Source organism: Ammospiza nelsoni, chromosome 24 (assembly GCF_027579445.1).
Source record: "Ammospiza nelsoni isolate bAmmNel1 chromosome 24, bAmmNel1.pri, whole genome shotgun sequence".
In the NCBI taxonomy this organism is placed as follows: Eukaryota; Metazoa; Chordata; class Aves; order Passeriformes; family Passerellidae; genus Ammospiza; species Ammospiza nelsoni.
The window spans coordinates 6,388,321-6,408,418 of record NC_080656.1 but is presented as its reverse complement, the minus strand read 5'-3'; the positions used below and the strand labels follow the sequence as shown (position 1 = coordinate 6,408,418).

General features: G+C 44.8%; 1 protein-coding gene across 1 annotated transcript; it reads left to right on the top strand.

Annotated features, from left to right (window-relative positions):
• Nucleotides 1-1,306: 1,306 nt before the first annotated feature.
• On the top strand, nucleotides 1,307-14,571 carry POU2AF1 (POU class 2 homeobox associating factor 1). Its single transcript, XM_059488353.1, has 5 exons — nucleotides 1,307-1,388; nucleotides 9,882-10,009; nucleotides 10,939-10,981; nucleotides 11,060-11,334; nucleotides 12,441-14,571. Exons 1-5 carry the CDS (start codon nucleotides 1,373-1,375, stop codon nucleotides 12,750-12,752), a joined length of 774 nt encoding a protein of 257 aa, XP_059344336.1. The 5' UTR covers nucleotides 1,307-1,372; the 3' UTR covers nucleotides 12,753-14,571.
• Nucleotides 14,572-20,098: the final 5,527 nt, after the last annotated feature.

Here is a 20,098-nt window from a genome sequence, read left to right as displayed (position 1 = left end):
GAGGATGTCCCAGCGTGGGGCTGGTGCTCAGCAATAATTCAGATATGCAAAATGTGGCTGAACAATGCCCTGGTGCCTGAGAGCTGCTCTGGAGGGCAGACAGGCACATCCCTTCATTCTTTCCACTCCACTTGCTCTGGGGTTTGCTTCTTGTTTGGGTTTTGGACAAGTCTTTGAAGTAGAGTGAGTGTAATTAAATATTCATCTGATTAATCTGTGTTTCCCCACTAAATGCAGATTGGTGTGTCGTGGCATGGTACACAGAATGGATCTGATCCCAAGAGCTGCCTGAAACGCCTGAAAACATAAAATTCCTTCAGCAGAATCCTGGCCAAAAAACCCCACCAGACCCTGCCTTGCTCTTTTTATGGGAAGAGAAATTTGGGAGAGCAAATTTTTGGGGAATGATTTAAAACTAAACAGCAACATGGGAACAACAAGATCCTGACCTCACTGTGCAACTCCAACAAACATTCCTCTGGGAATGAAGCTCCTAAATCAGTGTTAATTGTGAAATTTGATCCCAAGGGTCTGATTTTTAGAGGGAAGAGGGTTTTGTTCATGGTGTCATTAATGCCAAGGAGTTCTCCAGGATTTTGTGGCCTTCCTCCAGCTTTGCAGGCTCCTTTGGAAGGGCTGCTTCTCCCTGGGTAGGAAGTGTTGTATTTTGATAAAAGCAAAACAGAAAAAAAAAAAGGGAGTTTCTTTTTTAAATGAAGGACGCCCTGGCTTAATGGGGCTTGAAGTGTTTACAGGTGTTTCCTCACAAGTTCAAATTTAGTGGCCCTGGGGAGTTGAGATTCTCATAAGGCAGGAGCTAACTCTTCAGTTCTGGGTTTTAGAAGGGTTGCACATTTAAAGGGCCAGGCCGGTGTGGCCTGGGGGCTGTGTGAAAACAAGAGTTTGTGCCATCCAGAGCAGCAGAACGTGAGCAAAAATCATCCTTAGTGCCACAAGAGGCCAAAACCTTCCTGAAAGACCCTTTGCTGCTGCCCAACCTTTCGCCCTGATCTTGCAAATGTGAGGTGAAAATCCCAGGAGAGGCAGGTTCCACCTCTGGCCGTTCAAACCCATCTTGGTTGCCACCTTTTTAACGCAGAACATCTCCTCAGAGGAGCTGCTGAGCGTGGGGAAGGAGAAGGAGAAGAAGAAGAAGAAGAAGCAGCAGAGAGCAAAGGGAAAATGTAGAAGTGGCTGTGGTTGGAGGGGTGGTGATGTCACCGGGCTCAGCGGGAACACTGAGCTTTTAAAAAGCCGAAAGAAACATCCTGACCCTCACTTGTCACATCCCCACCCAGCAGCCACACACACACACTCACAGCCCAGTTATCCTCAGCCAAGAAAGGGGGGAAAAGCTCCAACCCACCACAGAATGCACTGGCAAAAATGTAAGTGAGCTCTGGTTTTGCTTCTCCTACCTCTGGGTGCGGAGGGATAAATCAGCAGAGGGTGGCAGGGGAGGGGATGCTCAGGGATGGCTCCAGGGAGGCCGGGGCTCAGGTGTGATGCTCATTTTCCAGCAGGGATCTGAGCTCAGGGCTGCTTTGTTGGCTTTCATCACTATGAATCAAGTGGGAGACTATGATTCATAAAAACAATAACAGGATGCAGGTATTATATCAAAGGCTACGGTGGTTACGTAGCAGAAAATTTTCCTTTTGAAAAGTGAAACCTGTGAGAAATCTTATTTCTGTGCCTTTTTTTTTTTTTTGATATGTACTTCTTTCAGCTAATTAAAAAAGATAAGGAACAGAGCAGTTGAGGGCAATACAGATATGACTTTACAGGAAATCAGTTTTCTTGTTTTCAAGATAATTTCACTCCTCTGGGCCCACCTTTGCTGGAGTAGTTTACTGATCCTGCTCCAGGTAGGTGTTTGCTTCTTGCAAGGTTTTCATTCTCACTCTTATCACCACCATATCTCACTTGTCATCAGTAGGGGATGCTCATTTTGGCTCCTGTGCTGCCACCCTTTGCCTCTCACCCTGCTGTTCCATTAGCATAGAATGCTTCAGCACACCTGAGTGGAAAAATTAATTTCTTAAACCCTTGCCAGTGACTTATCTGACATTACTCATCTTTTATCTCAGCTTGTAGGTTGTTCTGCTGCGTGTAGTAAACCAACCATGTGTCTTTGTGAGCTTTGAAATCCGTTTCCTCTGGTTTTTTCCCTTCTTTCTTTTCAGCTGAACATTTTGGAAGCTCAAATGTGTATTTGGGAAGTTTTGTTTGTATTCCCCCCTTCACCTTGAGCAGTTTTCAGGACAAGATATGTAAAAAACCTGCAAGACGATCACATCCAAATCCTGATTCTAATCTTCCATCTCAGATGGATTAACCCTGAATGGTTTATTTGGGTTCAGGTTTTTTTATTCCTGCAGTGACAAAGCAATGCTAACAACAATGCTTTGGGTAGGAGGAAATTTGGAACTGAATTGGTGTTTTTATTTTGCTTTTTTGCCTTTGACACTTGCAGGAATTACAAATCAAATTATGTCAGTCATTCCCTGATGATAATTTATAGACAACTCCTGGCCAGTGTCCCTTGAGCTTGTTCATCCTTGGATCTCCCTCCTTTTGTAGTTTTGTCAGAATTCCTTTTTCTAATATGGAACTGCTGGAAATCTGATTGATGATTCTGCTTGGAATCTTGCTTGGATCTCCCTCTTTCTGTAGTTCTGTCAGAATTCCTTTTTCTAACACGGAACTGTTGGAAATCTGATTGATGCTGCTGCTTTTCCAATCTTGGAATCTTGCTTGATTCTCCCTCCTTTTGTAGTTCTGTCAGAATTCCCTTTTCTAATATGGAACTGCTGGAAATCTGATTGATGATTCTGCTTGGAATCTTGCTTGGATCTCCTTGTTTTTGTAGTTTTGTCAGAATCCCCTGTTTCTAATATGGAACTGCTGGAAATCTGATTGATGATTCTGCTTGGAATCTTGCTTGATTCTCCCTCCTTTTATAGTTTTATCACAATTCCCTTTTCTAACACGGAAGTGCTGGAAATCTGATTGATGCTGCTGCTTTTCCAAGCCATTTCAGCGTGCTGTCTTTGAAGGAAGGAGGGGAATCCTGGAGAGCCCTGGGTGACCCTTGTGTGACCCCCAAGCTCGGGGCAGGTACCAGGTGCCAGGTCCCTCAGGTTTCAGTGGAAGCTGCAGTTCCCAGCGGCTCTGAGAGTCCCCTTGGCGTCCCCCCTGTTTCCTGTCACTGCGACCAGCTCACGTGTCCTGCACCACCTGCCCCAGGCCACCTGTGACCCCAGGGATGCCCCCACCCCGTGGCCTTGCTCTGGGGCAGAAATGGAGGCAGAGGCAGCTCAGGTGACCTGGGAACTTTCCAAACTGAAACCCTGAGGTTTGACTCATCTGCTGCTGACACCACCAAGGTTTTGGGTTCAATCCCTGCACGGGCCACTCACCTCAGAGTGGGTGATTGTGGGAATGTTCCTCACTCGGGGTCGCCAAATGTGGTGGTGTTCTCAGGACGAGGGGAGAGATGAGAACCTTGACTCCATGTTTCAGAAGGCTGATTTATTATTTGATGCTATATATTATATTAAAAGAAAATGATATACTAAAACTATACTAAAAGAATAGAAGGATTTCATCAGAAGGCTTGCAAGGAATAGAAAGGAATGAAAATAAAATCTTGAGACTGCAAGAGAGTGCAAAACAGCTGGACTGTGATTGGCCATTAATTAGAAACAACCACATGGACCAATCAAAGATTCACCTGTTGCATTCCACAGCAGCAGATAACCATTGTTTACATTTCATTTCTGAGGCCTCGCAGTTTCTCGGGAGAAAAGATCCCAGCAAAAGGATTTTTCATAAGATGTGTCTGTGACAGGTGATCCTGGAGGGTCCTTCCCAGCTGAGAACATTCTGTGAATCTCTGACAGCCCAGAAGTGACACAGGAACTCCCTCCAGCAGCAGGTGCCACCTCACCTGGGGCCATCTCAGGGCGCCTCAGGGTGGTTTCCTGCTCCCTCAGGGCCATTTCTGCAGGAGCACAGGGCAAGCTGGGTCCCTTGGCTGGGCAGGGAGCCTGGCCAGGCTGGGAATGTTCCAGGTCACAGCACAGTGACTGCCCTGCAGGACGGGGGCCCTGGTTCCGCTCAGCACCCAAGGGTGGCTCAGCCCGAAAGCCTCCCCTCCCACGGCCCTGGAGAAGTGACTGGTCGGGGCTCCCCAGGATTCTGCTGAACAGGAGCAGCCCCAGCAGCCCCTCAGGGATGGGGAATTCATGGGCAGCACCAGCTTTGTCCTCTTGATTTGCTTTTGTTGTGACCTCCGTAGTGGATTTTTTAAATTGACCCAAACGCTCCTTCCGTACGAATGGGTTGTGTTCTGCAAAGTGTGGAACCAGCTTGGGCTTGATGATCTCAAAGGTCTTTTCCAGCCTAATTAACTCTAATTCTTCAGGACTCTCCTATTTAGGTGCTGGTTTTGCCTGTGCCCAAGTTTTTTGGGTGCTCAGCTCCCATTGCAGTCACTGGCAGAGATTGAGCTGCTCTGATTCCCTTCACCACCGAGAGATGTGAATTCACACCTCTGCAAATCCCTTCCCAAACACTTTTAAAGCAAATAAAAAACCTTTTCTGCCCACAACAGATGTGGGGCTGCACAGAGCAACCCTGAAAGTATCAGCTAATGAGACTGAGAGGTGAAACTGCAGCATTCTGCACCTTGTGAGCGCTAATTTTGGTCACACCCCACCAGGAAAGAGGGATAGCACAAAAGTTGAGCCCATCCATGCTTTGCAGAGCAGGTGTCAAACTCTACGAATGACCACAGCAGCAATTAAATGGAAAGGCTGCATTACTAAAATGGAAAGAGTATTATGGGCTGGGAGGAATTAGGACCTGAGGGTGAGATATAAGGTTAAAGGCACTTTCTGTCTATCTCAGCTTCCCCTTTGCACCAGGGCTCCTCTTATTCTGAAACAGAGAATTTTTAGTGGCCCTCACCACTACATGGCCAAAACATCCAGCTCTCATTTGGCACTTGAAAGTTTTTAGGTTTTTTAAAATTAGAATAATCAGAGCAGCAGGGATTAGCCAGCATTTTGTGTCTCCCCTTGATTTTGGTTTCTGTCCAAGTGGAAAAAATCTAAAATCCACTCTGTATTTGTGCATCTGCAATCCCTTCTGTGTGTAGGAACAAAATATAGGCTCTGCACTCATTAAGATCCTTTAGGTGTGAAGGAAATATTTTTAAAGGACTTTTTAAAGTTATAACTTTTTGATAACTTTTTAGAGTTATTAGAAGCATTCCTCAAGAAAAGCATGGGGCAGAGATTTGCCTGAATCCAAGGCTACTTTGATTCCTGGAAAATCTTCCAACACTTGAAGATGAAGATATTGGGCATTAATATCTAAACTATTCTGTCAAATCAAGAATGGACTGACCACAAAGCAGAGATAAAGATCACTCTGGGTTTTTTTGAGGGAAATTTTAATTAGCCAGGAAATAAGGACAGGATCATGACCAATGTTGATTCCCTTGCCACAGGTTTGGAGGTAAAAAGGTTTTGATTTGACTCTAAGCACACAAGCCTATGAAACGAAGCCTCTTTCTTCTTTTATTAGCCAGAGTTCACTGTGTCTGATAAAAATGTGATTTGGTCTCCAATGTCCAAACCATTAACTCGGGGCTTTGCTAATTGAAATCTAAATTTTTCTTGTTTGCAGTCAGCGATTGCTTTTTGCTGTTACTGCAAACAAGAGAAACTATTGGGCTTCTTTTCAATTATTTATTACACTGGAGGGTGAGAGGTGGAAAAAAGGGAAAACTATTTGCAGTGTTAACACTGATCAATTGATTATTTTATCACATGGTTGTGAGCACAGAAATCTGTGAGAGGCAGCAGTGGTGTGGTCACATGCCCTGTGAACAGAGATTTAGCTTTTTCAGGATTCTTCCGAGAAAAGCAGAGAAAAGAATGATCAAAGCAATTCTTATTTGCTGCTGCTGTGTTTGTTCCCATTTGTGGAATGTGTTCTGGAGATTGTTTGCCTGAGGTGATTGATTGGATTTGGTGATGCTGTTTGGGATTTGGTGATGCTGTTTTGGATTTGGTGATGCTGTTTTGGATTTGGTGATGCTGTTTGGGATTCGGTGATGCTGTTTGGGATTCGGTGATGCTGTTTGGGATTTGGTGATGCTGTTTGGGATTTGGTGATGCTGTTTGGGATTTGCTGATGCTGTTTTGGATTCGGTGATGCTGTTTTGGATTCATTGACCAAAATTGGATCCGTGTGTGTGTGTCAGGACTCCAGGGCAGGAGTCATGGGTTTGCTAGTTAGTTAGTTAGTGATAGTTCTTGTAAGTGTATATAACGTAATATAGTTTAATATAGTATAATAAAGTAATTTATTAGCCTTCTGAAATCATGGAGCTCAGCACAGACATCGGGCACCATAGCACCCATACAGCAGGATGCTGCTGCAGGACCAGCAGGGTGGTTCAAAGTGAAATCTGCCTGCTGGGAAATTGCAGTGCCTGGGCTGGGAGGCTGAGAGCGAGCTGCAGCTCCTGTGTGTGTGTGTGTGAGTGAGTGTGTGCGGGACAGCCCTGCTGGGGGAAGCTCAGTGATCTGGAACTCTCCGCGCTTCGCTGCCCGCACCCTTCCAGCAGCTGCTCTGCCTCTCCTCCCTCCCGTTTCTGCAATGGTTAAACCAAAATGCAGGGGAGGACGGAGCCTGAATTTTTGGTGGTGTCTTGGTGTGCTTTCCCTCCTGTGGTAATCACACATCCTCTGAACAGACACAGACATGGTTCTCCCAGGATTTTCCTGAGAAGCTGTGAGAAAGCTCAGAGAAAGAATTAAAACAATTATTATTTCTCTTTCTGTAACAGTCGTTTATAGACATGATTCTCCAGAGTGTGCTGTTCATAGCTCACCAATAGTGTGAGAGAAGATTCCTACAGGGCAATCAGGTTTAGATCCACCATCATTTCTGTAAGAACTGTAGATTTCTAAAGTGCTTTTTGTGCCTTCCTGATGATGGAGTCTCTGCATCACCTTTGGCTGTCCCTGACACCCCTTCAGTGATACAGATCAATATTTTTGAGGTATTTATGCAGCCTGTATCTGCATAAATTGAGGGTGGCGGATCCCTTGGAACATTTTTGGGTGCTTCCAGGCTGAGCTGCAGCGTGGTCTGGAATCCAGCATCTCCCTGCTGCTCTCGCTTGATGTTTGGAGCCATTTGGTGCCTTTCCAGCAGCTCTGGTGTTCAGCAGCAGCTTTTAAAGATTGCCCACAAGCCTTCAAGGCTTTTGTGGACTTTTAGCAAATACATCAGGTGATAATGTTGATGGAGGGAGCCTGGGGCTGAGCACAAAGCAGGGCTGGTGCAAAGCTTTGAAATGGGCCCCAGTGAAATGTGGAAACCATTGCAGAGGGGTTGGGTTTGGGTTCCTTCTCTTCTTCCTCGACTGGAGATGTCTCAAACTGCCCCAGCTCCACAGAGCAGGTGAAAATCAAAATGTGCCTGCAGCATGTGGGTGTTGTGTGGTCCTGGAATTGCAGGAGATTGCAGTGTTGGTATTCCTTTATCTCCTTTAATTCCATTTTATTGAATGGAACTTGGGCTCTCGTGACCGAAATTAAAATAAAATGGAATCTTGGTTCAAGACAGCTTCATAGTTTGTTAAAACCTTCATATATACTAAATGGAACTTGGGCTCTCGTGACCGAAATTAAAATAAAATGGAATCTTGGTTCAAGACAGCTTCATAGTTTGTTAAAACCTTTCTATAAGGATGACTAAATCCATGTTCTTCATTTACAAAGATATTTTAATTGTCATTATTCCTCCAAATGCTGACATTTGTAACTGGCCATGTGCCTTCAGCTCGATGAGGAATTGCACCCTGAAGCCCCAAAGCCATTTTGCTGTGGTCTGTCTGTGGTGCTCAGACCCCACAGGCCCCTGAGCAGTGGAAAAGCAGCTGTGCTCACATTATTTTTATTTCTGGAGGTCAGCTTGGGGGAACCGAAATATGATCTGCAGACTTTGGTTTTTAAAAATTTTTTTTTTCTCTTTATTTTTTTTTTCTTTTTTGGTTACTCTGCTTACTTACACCGGAAACTCTGAATAGGTATATTTGTCAGCTTTTACAGTAAATTTCTTCTTTCCCATCCCCCAAACCTGGAGCCAGAAACCACCATCCTTCCCCACCCTAATTCTGCAGGGAGGCCCTTTATGAGTTGGGGGTGAGAAACTCCCCAAAATGTTCATTTCTGCCACTCCACATTTGTGGAGTTGATGTTTTCACGTGGCGCCAAGAACACCAGAACTCGTTATTATTTGCACTCAAATAAATTAATACCAGTTAAATTGAAAAAGCAAAACGTGAATTGTATTAAAAGCCCTTGTGGATGTTTGTATGGAGGTTAAAGAACATTTATTCTCTTTTAAAAATTCCATTTTGAAAGCCACAGGATTCATGGGAATGCAAGAAATCTGATTTAAAGAGCCACAAAGGATGTCCACAACAAGCAAAGGTAGATCAGGCAAAGGCTGGAAAATCATCTTTGCTTCAACAACTGATTAAAAGTAAAATATTTCCTTAATGTGCATAACAAAGGCAACATTCAGTGCATAAATGGAGTTCTGTCTGATCCTAAAAGGATTTATAGTGGCCAATCAAGATTTCATAATTAAATTATGTATAATGAGATAGTAGAAGAGCCAAGCTGAAGGGAAAAAAGTACTTTTGAAAAGAAATTAGAGCAGAAACGTTTATTCCGTTAAGTAATTTTTGTGGTGGATTTATGATCTCTGTATTTAGAGCTCCATTTTCCTCCTCCCTGGAAGGTGCAGCAGAAACATCTCAGTGTGCTCAGAATTAAATGTGGCTGGAAGAGATGATCTGAGGTGAAATTATTCATTCTTGTAGGATGTGAATCTAAATAAATGCTCCTGGGGTGCAATAACAGTTTAAAATCCAGATTGGAGCTGGACACACACCTGTACCTCAAAACCAAAGGCCAGTTCCAATCGTTAAAAATGGAAAACTTATCAATTTCTGTATTTGCACACCAAAGTGCAGTGGAAGGGGCAGGCAGCCACCTCTGCTATCGGTGCCTTTACAAACAGAGGCTTTGATATCCCCTGCTTTAATTCTGCTATCAATCCCTCAAACACTCCAGTAAAATATGAGCTGTTAATGTTGGCTCTGGCAGAAATGTGCTTCCCCTGCTTTGCTGCTCACATGGCTTTGGGAGAGGCTTTTGGAGCTGCAAACTCAATTTTGCAAATTAATTTTTAATTAAATTAAAATTTCTGGCTCTAAATTTAATTCTTCAAAATGGAGCAGAATTTATGGGTGGGAGCTGGGAGGTTTTTGAGCGTAGGATCTCTGATGGGCTGTCTCCTGTTCATCAACCTCCTGGCCAGGCTATAAGCAAAATTTGTTCAGAACTGAAATACAACTCTGGTCTAGTTGGGACTTCAGCACCTGCTTGATCTCAAAATGAGATATTTAAGTCAAATTAATGATGTTTAAATGGTTTTTCAAGTGAGGATGTTCTCCTGATTTGGGTTGGGTTTATACCTTCTACCTAAACAGTGAATCAATTTCTTTTAAATATCTAATCTCTGCTTTTTTATGTCCCTGCCTGGCCAATAATTCTGGTGTGTCACCTTTTGGGTATATTTGGTCTGATTTTCCTTTTGGGAGTGTGTGAAGCTGCTCTGCAGGTCAGTGGCACTGAGGGACACAAAGGAAAGGAAGAACAAAATAAATTTAAGGAAAAATAAAATAAATGTGTTCTGTTACAGCCACCAGGCTGCCGTGAGGATTTGGGGTCCCTGGGAGGACAATAAATGTTGCATAAATATTTAATTTATTTTTTTTCCCTCAGCTTCTGCCCCGGAGCAGCAGCCACAGCCTCGCCCCTACCAAGGTGTCCGAGTGAAGGAGCCAGTGAAGGAGCTGCTGAAGAGGAAAAGGGGGAATGCACAGAATTCCAGTGCAGCTGCAGCTGCAACGGTAGGGAAAAGCAGACAGGAGGAAAATTCTCCCTCAGGAGCTCAGTGCTTGCCCAGCCCCAGCACCACTGAGCCAATGAAAGAAACCTTTGCATCTCTGAAGCGTTTTGAAGGCCCTGCTGTTACCTGTTATACCATTAATATCCCTTTAGCTGGGGTGCTTTTATGTGCTGAGCACCTTCCACCACTTAATGGAAAGGGGAAGTGCTTTGCACTTGGCAGGACCTGCTGGCTGGGGACTGAAAGTGGCTTGGGAGGGAGGCAGCAGGAAACCATCCCCAGCCATCCCTGGCCCTTTGCTGCTTCTTTTCAGCCTGGATTTGCCCTCCCGGCAGGCAGCGACCCCAAGAGGGTTGCTTTTGTGTAAATTCTCTCTGCTACACAAAATCTAAACACACTTTAAGGTCAGGCCTTGGCATTGATAACCAGCTGATAATGCCTGGTCTGCTCTGTGCTTCTCTAAGGGATTGAATTTAATGCTGATGGGCTTCACCTCTGATTTTTATTCTTTCTCTCTGCTACACAAGATTCAAACACACTTTAAGGTCCCCCTTGAGCTGAGGTGTTTGTGGGTGTTTGGGGTGCTGTGTTCTGGCTGCCAGGTTCAGCTTTTCTGGCTCTTGTGTGGGGTGGGAGAGTTCAGACCCAGCATTGATAACCAGCTGATAATGCCTGGTCTGCTCTGTGGGATTGAATTTAATGCTGCTGGGCTTCACCTCTGATTTTTATTTTTTTCTCTCTGCTATACAAAATCTAAACACACTTTAAGGTCCCCTTGAGCTGAGGTGTTTGTGGGTGTTTGGGGTGCTGTGTTCTGGCTGCCAGGTTCAGCTCTTCTGCGTGCGTGCTCTGCTCTGTGCTTCTCTAAGGGATTGACCTTAATGCTGATGGGCTTCACCTCTGATTTTGATTTTTTCTTCTCTCTTCCAGGTTGTTCTGCCCCACCAGCCAGTCCCTTCCTACTCACCCATGGGTAAAGTATCCCTGACCCTCTGGGGCTCTCCAGGGGAGACTGTGCTGAGCTGGGCTTTGATCCTGTCCTGTTTTGCAGGCCAGCCTTGCATTGACATGGACGCTGCTGGCCCTGCTGCTCTGCCTGGCCCAGAGGAAGGAGCTGTGGCCTCTGGCTGGCTCCCCCAGGCCCCTGGCACCCCCCTGCAGCCCCTGGCTCAGTGGAGCCCTTACCCTGACTACGTGTCCCACGAGGCTGCCAGCTGTCCCTACTCAGCAGATATGTACGTGCAGCCCGTGTGCCCCAGCTACACCCTGGTGGGACCCTCCTCTGTCCTCACCTACACCTCCCAGCCTCTCATCACCAATTTTGCAGTAAGTCAAAAACACCAAGCTGGAAATTACATTATTTCTCGCCTTCTAAGAGCTGTGGGGTGGGTGGAATTAGACTAATTTATTTATTACTGTAATGTTGTGTGTCTTTGCATCCATTGCCATGTAGTTCCCAGGACAGGAATATGATTTGAGCAGGACAAAAAGTTGTGTTGTAATGATACTATACTATATTAAAACTATACTAAAGAAAAACCCAGTGACGACATAGCTTTGACCTAATTGGTCAATCAACCCAAAACAACCAGAGTCCAATTAACAAATCCCTTGTTGGTGAACAATCTCCATGACACATTCCACATGTGCCAAACAACAGGGGTAGCAAGTAGAGATAAGAATTGTTTTGTCTTCTTTCTCTGAGCTTTCTCACTGCCTTCCCCAGGAGAAATGCTGGGAGAGAGAATGATGTCTCTCTCTGCTCAGAGAAATACGTGAGTTGTCGGGGGGGTAGGACAGTTGGGGTGGATGGAAACAAGAGATCTCTGCAGCCAGGTCATGGAATTTGGGGTTCATTGCAAAGGGCCTGGGTGCAGGGCCCTGCTGGGAGCTGCCAGCCACAGCTCAGATCAGGCCTGAGAGAAGAGAGAGGTAAATAGATGAGAGAGAGAGAGAGGATAAGAGAGTAAGAGGGTAAGAGAGTAAGGTTCCCATTACAATACCATAAATCTTCTGTATTGAATATTCTGATTCTCCCTAACCAATCTAGTACAATTACAAATCCTACAGCATTTCCATGCAGCCTATAAGAATCATTACATTACCATCCTGTGTCACATTTTAAACCCTAAAAACTCCTCTTTGGGCCCCTTCTGCCGAGCTGGCAGGGTCTGCTCTGACCCTTGGGCCTGTCTGCAAGCAGAGGGTGTTGTTCCATCAAAAGGGGATCACCTTCAGCAGCCACACCATTGTTTTCCAGTTGTTCAGTAACTGAGGGATCTCAAAGCTTGCTTTCATTTCAATTCTAGTTTCCATATTCTCCAAATCTTTTGCCAGACAATCATACTGACAAGGCTTTCCCGTTCCACCTCCCCCAGCAGTGAGTACCACCCTGCTTGTCTCACTTTGCCGTGTCTCTGTGCCCTCCCCAGCCCCGCAGCAGCGCCCCGGCCGTGGTGCCACCGCTGGAGGTGACGGAGCAGCAGCCGCCCCTGCCCTACTTCCCGTGGGCACAGCCCCTGCCTGCCCTGCCAGCCTCCAGCCTGCAGTACCCTGCAGCCTCCTCCTCCTTCCCCGGGCCCCAGCTGGTGCCCGTGCCCATCTCCATCCCCGAGCCAGCCCCGCAGGAGCTGGAGGATGCCCGGAGAGCCATCGGCGCCCTGCCCATCGAGAAGCTGCTGCTGGAAGATGAGGACAATGATACGTACGTGTTGAGCCATGCTCTCTCTGTTGAAGGGATTTAGGTTGCGCATCTGGAGCTCCACCCTGCAGCTCAGTGGGTTTGGGATCAGGCAGGGTGGGGTGGGAGTTTTGGCACGCTGTGATTTGTGTGGTGAGGGAAATTTGCTTTGTCCTGGCGCCCAGCACAAGGCTCCTCTGCTGTCCCAGATCCTGCTGCCGCTCCCAGGCGGGTTTGGATGCTGCACACTTGTGCTCAGCACCAGCACAAGGTGATTTTCACCCTCATGGCCTCAAAATGACAGATTCCAGTGTAGCCACAGCCAGCTGTAGCATTTGGTGAGGGTACAGCTGTTTCTAAATATTGCCAAACCCGGTTCACTAGGGTTGCTTTTGTGTAAAGTCATTGTTTGTGTCTTTGAGCTGTCCGTGGAGGAACTCTCACTAGATTTAGGCCACTAGAAAACATTGGGGTGAGCCTAAATTGACATTTTTCTCTCCTAAATTTTACAATTCCTTTGGAAATCAGGAAAACATAAAGCGTAGCTTTGTTCTGCTGGTGCAGGTAGGTGCAGTAGTGTGAAAATAAAGCTGAGCTAAATGCCAGAGCGGTCAGAGATTCCTGTTTGCAGAGCAGGAATTCACACCAAGGCGTACCTGGAAGCTCTGTGCCCCTTGTCTGCCCCTCAGCCCAGCCCTGCAGGTGTGGAGCAGAGGGTAAATCCGTGTTATTTCAGCTGCAGAGGGGTTTGGGGCTCTGAAATATCTGAATTTGAGATGTGGGGCTGATTTAGTGGCTGGCTGGTAACGCTGCCAGTGACAGATCCTGTCCCACTGAAGTCTCTGGGAGGTTTGTCTGAGTCAGGACTGAATTCATGGCCCTAGGTCAGGAGATCATTGAGAAAACAGGAATTTTCCAGACCCTGGACTGCAGCCCAACAAGGACTCCATGGCATTGCTGTTATCTGGCAATATTTTTGCTTTTCTGTAGTGTTTGAGTGTGATTTGCTGAGCCAGGGAACTTTGGTGACCTTTCCTTGGAAAGCTCCCAAGGCCCAGAGGTGCACGCAATTCCTTTATGGCTTTCTGATTTCCTTTCCTGGAGAATGAGTAGCTTCACTTTTCCCTCTGATGAGAGTTTAAATATTTTGGTTTAGGCTCAGGAGTGCAATGGCACAGGCAAATAAATTGATATATTTCAGGAGATACATCCCCTTTGAACCCTGTTTATTGCTTTCTTGACAAACAAGAGGCTCTTGGCTGGTGAACACAATTTCTCTGGGTTTTTCTGCTTTCTAAAGCCCAGGATTGTTAGATGGTTTTATTATTTACAAGACTAACTGAAAAATAATTTCTTGTACTCTTTATTACCTGGAGTCCAGCTGCCACCCAGGCAATATTTCAGCTGGCCCTAGAGTTCATTCCTGGGTGAGGTTTGAAAACCCAGGCTGAAAGTCTTAAAGACTTTCCAAGAGTATTTTTAATTGAATATTGACAAATGTGGAAGACACAAGCACTAGATCATGTAAGTGATCATAAAGTCGTTGGAAAAGAGCAGCAGTTGAGGTTGGCATTGAAATTAGTGGCTTATATTTGCAGAAAAACCCAGCAAAGAAATTAATTCCATGGAGCTTAATTCACCACTGCTTCCTCCAGTTTTAGGAAATTCAGAGATATTCCCTAGGTCAAACTTGGATAAAGCAGTTGTGAATCAAGCTCGTGGTTGCTTTGATTGCTTTTCAATTCCTTTCACTCCAATGTATGTAAATTCTGTGTGTGAACATAAAACAAAGATGAAACTGTTTCATCATTTCTTTCTGGGTTGTTCTGGTTAGAAAAAAAGACAAATTCTTTTTTTCTTTTTTTTTTTTTTTTCAATAAAGATCTACAGTAACTTTGCTATGCCTAGAGTGTTTTATTTCCTACCCACAAGCATTGGTTTAGCAATCAATTAGTTCAATAATATATGTACAGGCTAGAACCAGAGGTTAGCTGTCAGACTTTTGTGCTCATTTTACACATGAAGCAGACTAAGAAGGAATTCCTTGATCCAGCTGCAGCCTGGAGACATTTCCTGCAGCAGTCCTTGCTCCTGCAGTTCAGCTTCAATCACTTTTATCCTCTCCTGGCACCCTTGGGGATGTGTGGGTGTGCAGCCACAGCTAATGCTGAGCTTGACTGAAAATCAGATTAGCCAGAAAATTGTATTTCCACTTCCTGAGATTGCAAGGGGTGGCTCTGGAGAGAAACTACCCAAGGAGAGAAACAACTCCCACCACCTTCTGCCTGAAAAGCATCAAATATTTCTGTCTGCAGCAGAATGAAGCCAGGGGTTGGTGTGACTGAGTGTGGGATGGGCTCCTCCTGTTTCAGAAGGTTGGAATTTCCTTCAAGTAGGAGCTGGGGGAATGGAAGTGGCTCCAGCCAGAGCCAGATGAGCAAAGTGAAGCAGAGAAATGTTCTCTCCGTCACTAAGGGCCACCAGCCACTCCCTGGGGTGTGCCAACTCTTTGTCTGGTGCAAAATATAGGGACAGTAAATAACTAATAAATAAATAAATAAAACTCCTCTCACCAGGAGTTTTGATAGAAATTAGAGTGTTACAGGTTGATATATTACAAGGGCATCAATAGAGAGTTTAACAGGTTGATATGTTACAAATACATCAATTAGGGAGAGGCTGTTACCCCTGATGGTGAGGTTTCACCCACACACCCAGAGCTGTATCACCCCAAAAAGGGATTTATACATCCAATTCCCCAAACTGGGAATGGTGGAGGACTTTGACACCTCCCAGTGGTGAATCTCAGCTGCAGGAAGGTGCTGAGGTGGGAAGGAGGCAGCAGGCAAAGCTCAGGAGCTCTGAGGGCTCTTGGACTCTGCATCTGCTGGAGGTGCAAAACCTTTCCCATGAAAATGGGAATTTTTGGAGCTCATGGCATGGATTTGTGCAACCCTAGCGGTAAAACCCCAAAAAGTGACAGGGCTACCCTGTAAAACTGTTTGCTCCCAGCGTGGTGCATGGTCCATCAGTGATGGGTGTCTTTATTTATTTGCTGTCTTAGAATTCTGCATATTTATGCAGCTAAAGGCCTGCGGGCCCACACGCTGGCAGCCGCAGAGCGCATGAGAGCCCTGAGGAGACTCGATGCCAAGGAGCACAGAGGAAAGGTAAAAAGGGTAAAAAAGGGGCCACTTTCTCCTGCAGACAGCAAGGTTTGGGATGGGAAGAGGCTTGGCATGACAGACAGCAAGGTACCCTCAAAATCCAGCTCTGCCCCTGCAAGGAAAGCTTGGCGCTGATGGGCATCACTCGGGGGCAGGATTGTAAAATTCAGTGGCAGGATTGTAAAATTCGATGGCAGGATTGTAAAATTCGGTGGCAGAATTGTAAAATTCAGTGGCATGGTCATAAATCAGGTGGGATGAGAATGAGCCCATTCTTTTTTCAGCCCATGAGTGCTGTGTGAAAACACTGGTCCAGTAAAATGTTTGTGTGTTGGCATCAGTCTCTGAGGCTGAAGGGTTTACAGCCAACTGACTTGTGCTGGACCTGATGCAATTGGGGTTTAAAAAATGCTGGGTTTGTGTTGCCATCAAGTTATGGGCTGAAGAGCAGCAGGAGAAGTCCAGCAAGAGCTGGAAATCCCCATCTCATGTGGGATTCCAAACCATCCTGTGAGCTGTGCTCATTCCTGGCACCGCAGTCCTTGGGATTTCAGCCAGCACTTGCCCCACTCCTTGTTTTACACCAGCAGCTGCTGCTGACGCCTTAGGATTTTAGCTTTTATTTTCTTCATATATTTATAATCCTGCAATTCTTTAGTGTGTAATTCTAAAGCTCCATACCCTGTCAGCTACTGCTCTCACATTTTATTCAGACAAAATAGTTCTTCTGTAGGCCTGGAATTCAAGGACAGCTCACTGTCTCAGCCCTAAAAAGTATAAACAGAAGTGAGTTTGGAGAGGAGTAAATTGGGGTAAATTACTTCATTACCTGAAGCTGAAGTAATTGGAGGATTAACCCCTGATTACTTCATTACTTGAAGTAATTGTAGGATTAACCCCTGGTATGACCAAACTTATAATTGTTTGAAAAACCCATGACCGTTTGGGTGTAGCCTCAGGGAGGCTTTGACTGCCCAAGTTGTACCTATTGAAGAGCTTCAATAAAAACCCACTTTTATTCTGTTAATCTCGCCTAGCCCCTGTTTTAGGCAGCCCCTCCAAGGCATCCCTGGCAGGCTCTGGAGTTGGGCTGAGCTCTCACAGCTGTCTGTGCTGCCCTTGCAGACTCCCCTGCTGGTGGCTGTCACTGCCAGGCAGGCAGCCATCGTCCACGACCTCATCCAGGCAGGAGCAGATGTCAACGCTGTGGACAACAAGGGCCAGTCAGCTTTGCACCTTGCTGCAACGTATGGCTACACCCAGGTCCTCCAGGTAGGGGAACGTGGATGGTTTTAATTGCTGATTAATAATATAAAGTGTATATATTGTATATACATATATTTAAATATATATATTTATATATATGCATTATCTATTTATATATAAATAAATATATTATATATATTATATATTTACTTATATGTATATATGTATATATCTGTATTATTTATATATATGTATATATCAGATATATTTATTTATATATAGTGTATAAATATTCACATATAAAATTATATATTTATGTATAAATATAAATAATATATTTTATATACAAATGTAAATTAGATGTATTTTACATAGAAATATATATCTATATATGGTATATTGTTCATATAGACAGTATATTGTACATATATATTTTGTGTATATATTGTATATATGTATATGTACACAATAGATATACAATATATATGTACATATATACATATATATACATTGATATAATGTATATATAATGTATATATATTACACATTTATATATAATACATATATATGCATATATACTTGTATATGTAGTATACATATATACATGTATATATATAATCTATATATAATATAAAGTGTTGCTGTTGGTGTCTTTAAATAAACCTCAATGAGCGATGGAGGCTGAGCAAAGGCTCATTGTGTCAGGGATTGACTTCCCAGGGTGGGTTTTATCCCTATTTTAGGGCTGTGCTTGCAGCCTGCTGTTACAGAGGAAAATTCTTTAGTGGCTCTGTGGGGAGAAATAAATTATTTCTGCAGATGACAGCTCTAAATGTGCTGGTGGCATCCCCAGTGTGCTTCAGCATTGGAGGGTGTTCCCCAGCCATGAGGTGTGAGGAGAGGCAGCTCAAAAACCAGGGTGAAATCCCTCCCTGCGGTCACTGTCCTCCACACAGGGGCAAAAATTGTGTCCAGACTCAAGCCAGCAAAAGAGAGATGAGCTGTGACCCTGCAGTCAGGCACAGTCTCCAAAACGAGGCACATTCTTCAGATTTTCCTTCAAAACCTGACTTCCATGAGCAAATCTTTGCTTCCCTATTGCTTCATGGATTTTTCTGCACCTAAGCTCTGTGCCAGCCCTGAACAGCAAATTAACACTTTAAACAGACCCTGTGGGCACTTTGGGAAGCGATTCCTCAGCAGGGATTAACCCTCTTTGAGTCTCAAATGCTTCACTATTGGCCAAAAAATGACATTAATAAAAAATCCTGCCTTGAGCCATGCCAGGGCTAGGCACAGGCAGAGTCTGGTGGCTCTGCTGAGTTCCCTGAGGGCAGGGGATAGGAGTTAGGTGCCAGGATGCCCAGAAAATAAAATTAATCAAAAAAATTGCCTTGATTTGTGTCAGGGCTGAGCACAAGCAGAGTTTGGTGGCTCTGCTAAGCTCTCTGAGGGCAGGGGTGAGGTGCCAGGGTGTCCAGAAAATGGAATTAATAAAACCTGCCTTGAGGGCTGAGCACAGGCAGGGTTTGGTGCTCTGCTGAGCTCCCTGAGGGCAGGGCACAGGAGTTAGGTGCCAGGGTGCTCAGAAAATGAAATTAATTAAAAATCCTGCCTTGATTTGTGTCAGGGCTGAGCACAGGCAGAGTTTGGGGCTCTGCTGAGCTCCCTGAGGGCAGGGCACAGGAGTTAGGTGCCAGGGTGCTCAGAAAATGAAATTAATTAAAAATCCTGCCTTGATTTGTGTCAGGGCTGAGCACAGGCAGGGTTTGGGGCTCTGCTGAGCTCCCTGAGGGCAGGGACAGGGGTGAGGTGCCAGGGGGTGCCCGTGGTGCTGGCACCACGTCCAGCATTCGTTAGCTGTGCCCAGGGCAGTTAATGTGTAACACAGCCAGTTCTCTGGAAAACAGGTGTTTCCTTAAGTAGGAAAAGGGGGTTTGATCCAGATGATGCCAACAAAGCCTCTCAGAGTGCCTCGTGGTGGTTTGGATTGCAAGGTTCCTTTGTTTGGTTTTTCTTGTGTGGGTTTCTTTGTTGGTTTTTTTTGCCTTGACATAAAAAAGGGACAACGGGCAGAGACTCGCTCCTCGATGTGGTCAGAGCCATGAAAGGCTTTATGGTTTGTTTGTTTATTTTATTGTTTTTTTTTTTTTTTCCTAATGGATTAACTATCTAATCTCTAATAAGCACCCCAGAGCTAGATGTCAATATTTGATCTGGACATATTTTATTTTTGTTAGAAGGTGATAAGTCAAGCCCTAACCGTTCTGGGTGATCTTTCAGTGGGAGGATTCTGTCCTGAGCCTTGTCTGGCTTCACACTGATGAGTCACTGCAAAAATTCTCAGCCTTTAATGTGAACAACTTGCTTTATTCAATCAAAAGAAAGAAATAAATTCTTTGAAATAATATAGACAAGGAGCTACTTAACTCCATCATGTTAAATCTATAATTTTCTTATATTAAAGAGAGGGTTTTAAAGTTTTGATTCTCTGTTAAATCCAAGAAATTCTCACCTGCAGATCACAATTCCTGGCGTTTCTGTAGCCTCATTGCCACAAGCTGAGGCTTTAACTTCACACACTGCTGCACAAAAAGTAAATAAATCCAGCCTGAGAATTGTCAATGCTGGCAAACTTTAAGGCCATAAACTTTGGCTACACATGTCAAGGAGGGATTTTAATTCGTCCTTGTCAAGGATCACTCAGAGTAAACATGTCCTGGTGTCACTGCTGGCCTTGCCTAACCCGGGGTGAAAGTGAGGAGTCTGGCACTCCTGAGCTGGGGGCAGAGACTGAATTCACTGTTCTGAACTGAGAACCTGAAAGGATAATTAGGTGGGACTTCGGAAACCAGGGAATGTGATCCCCTTGAATGTCCCTGTTGGGAGCATTCACAGCACTGGAATCTAGTGTCAAATAATGGTTTGTAATTAAAATATCATTATCTGATGTTGTTTGGTTTTGCATTTTGTTGGTTTTGGCTTGCACAGTGTTCTGCTGAACTAAAATTCTGTTGCCTCCAGGTTATCCTGTCAC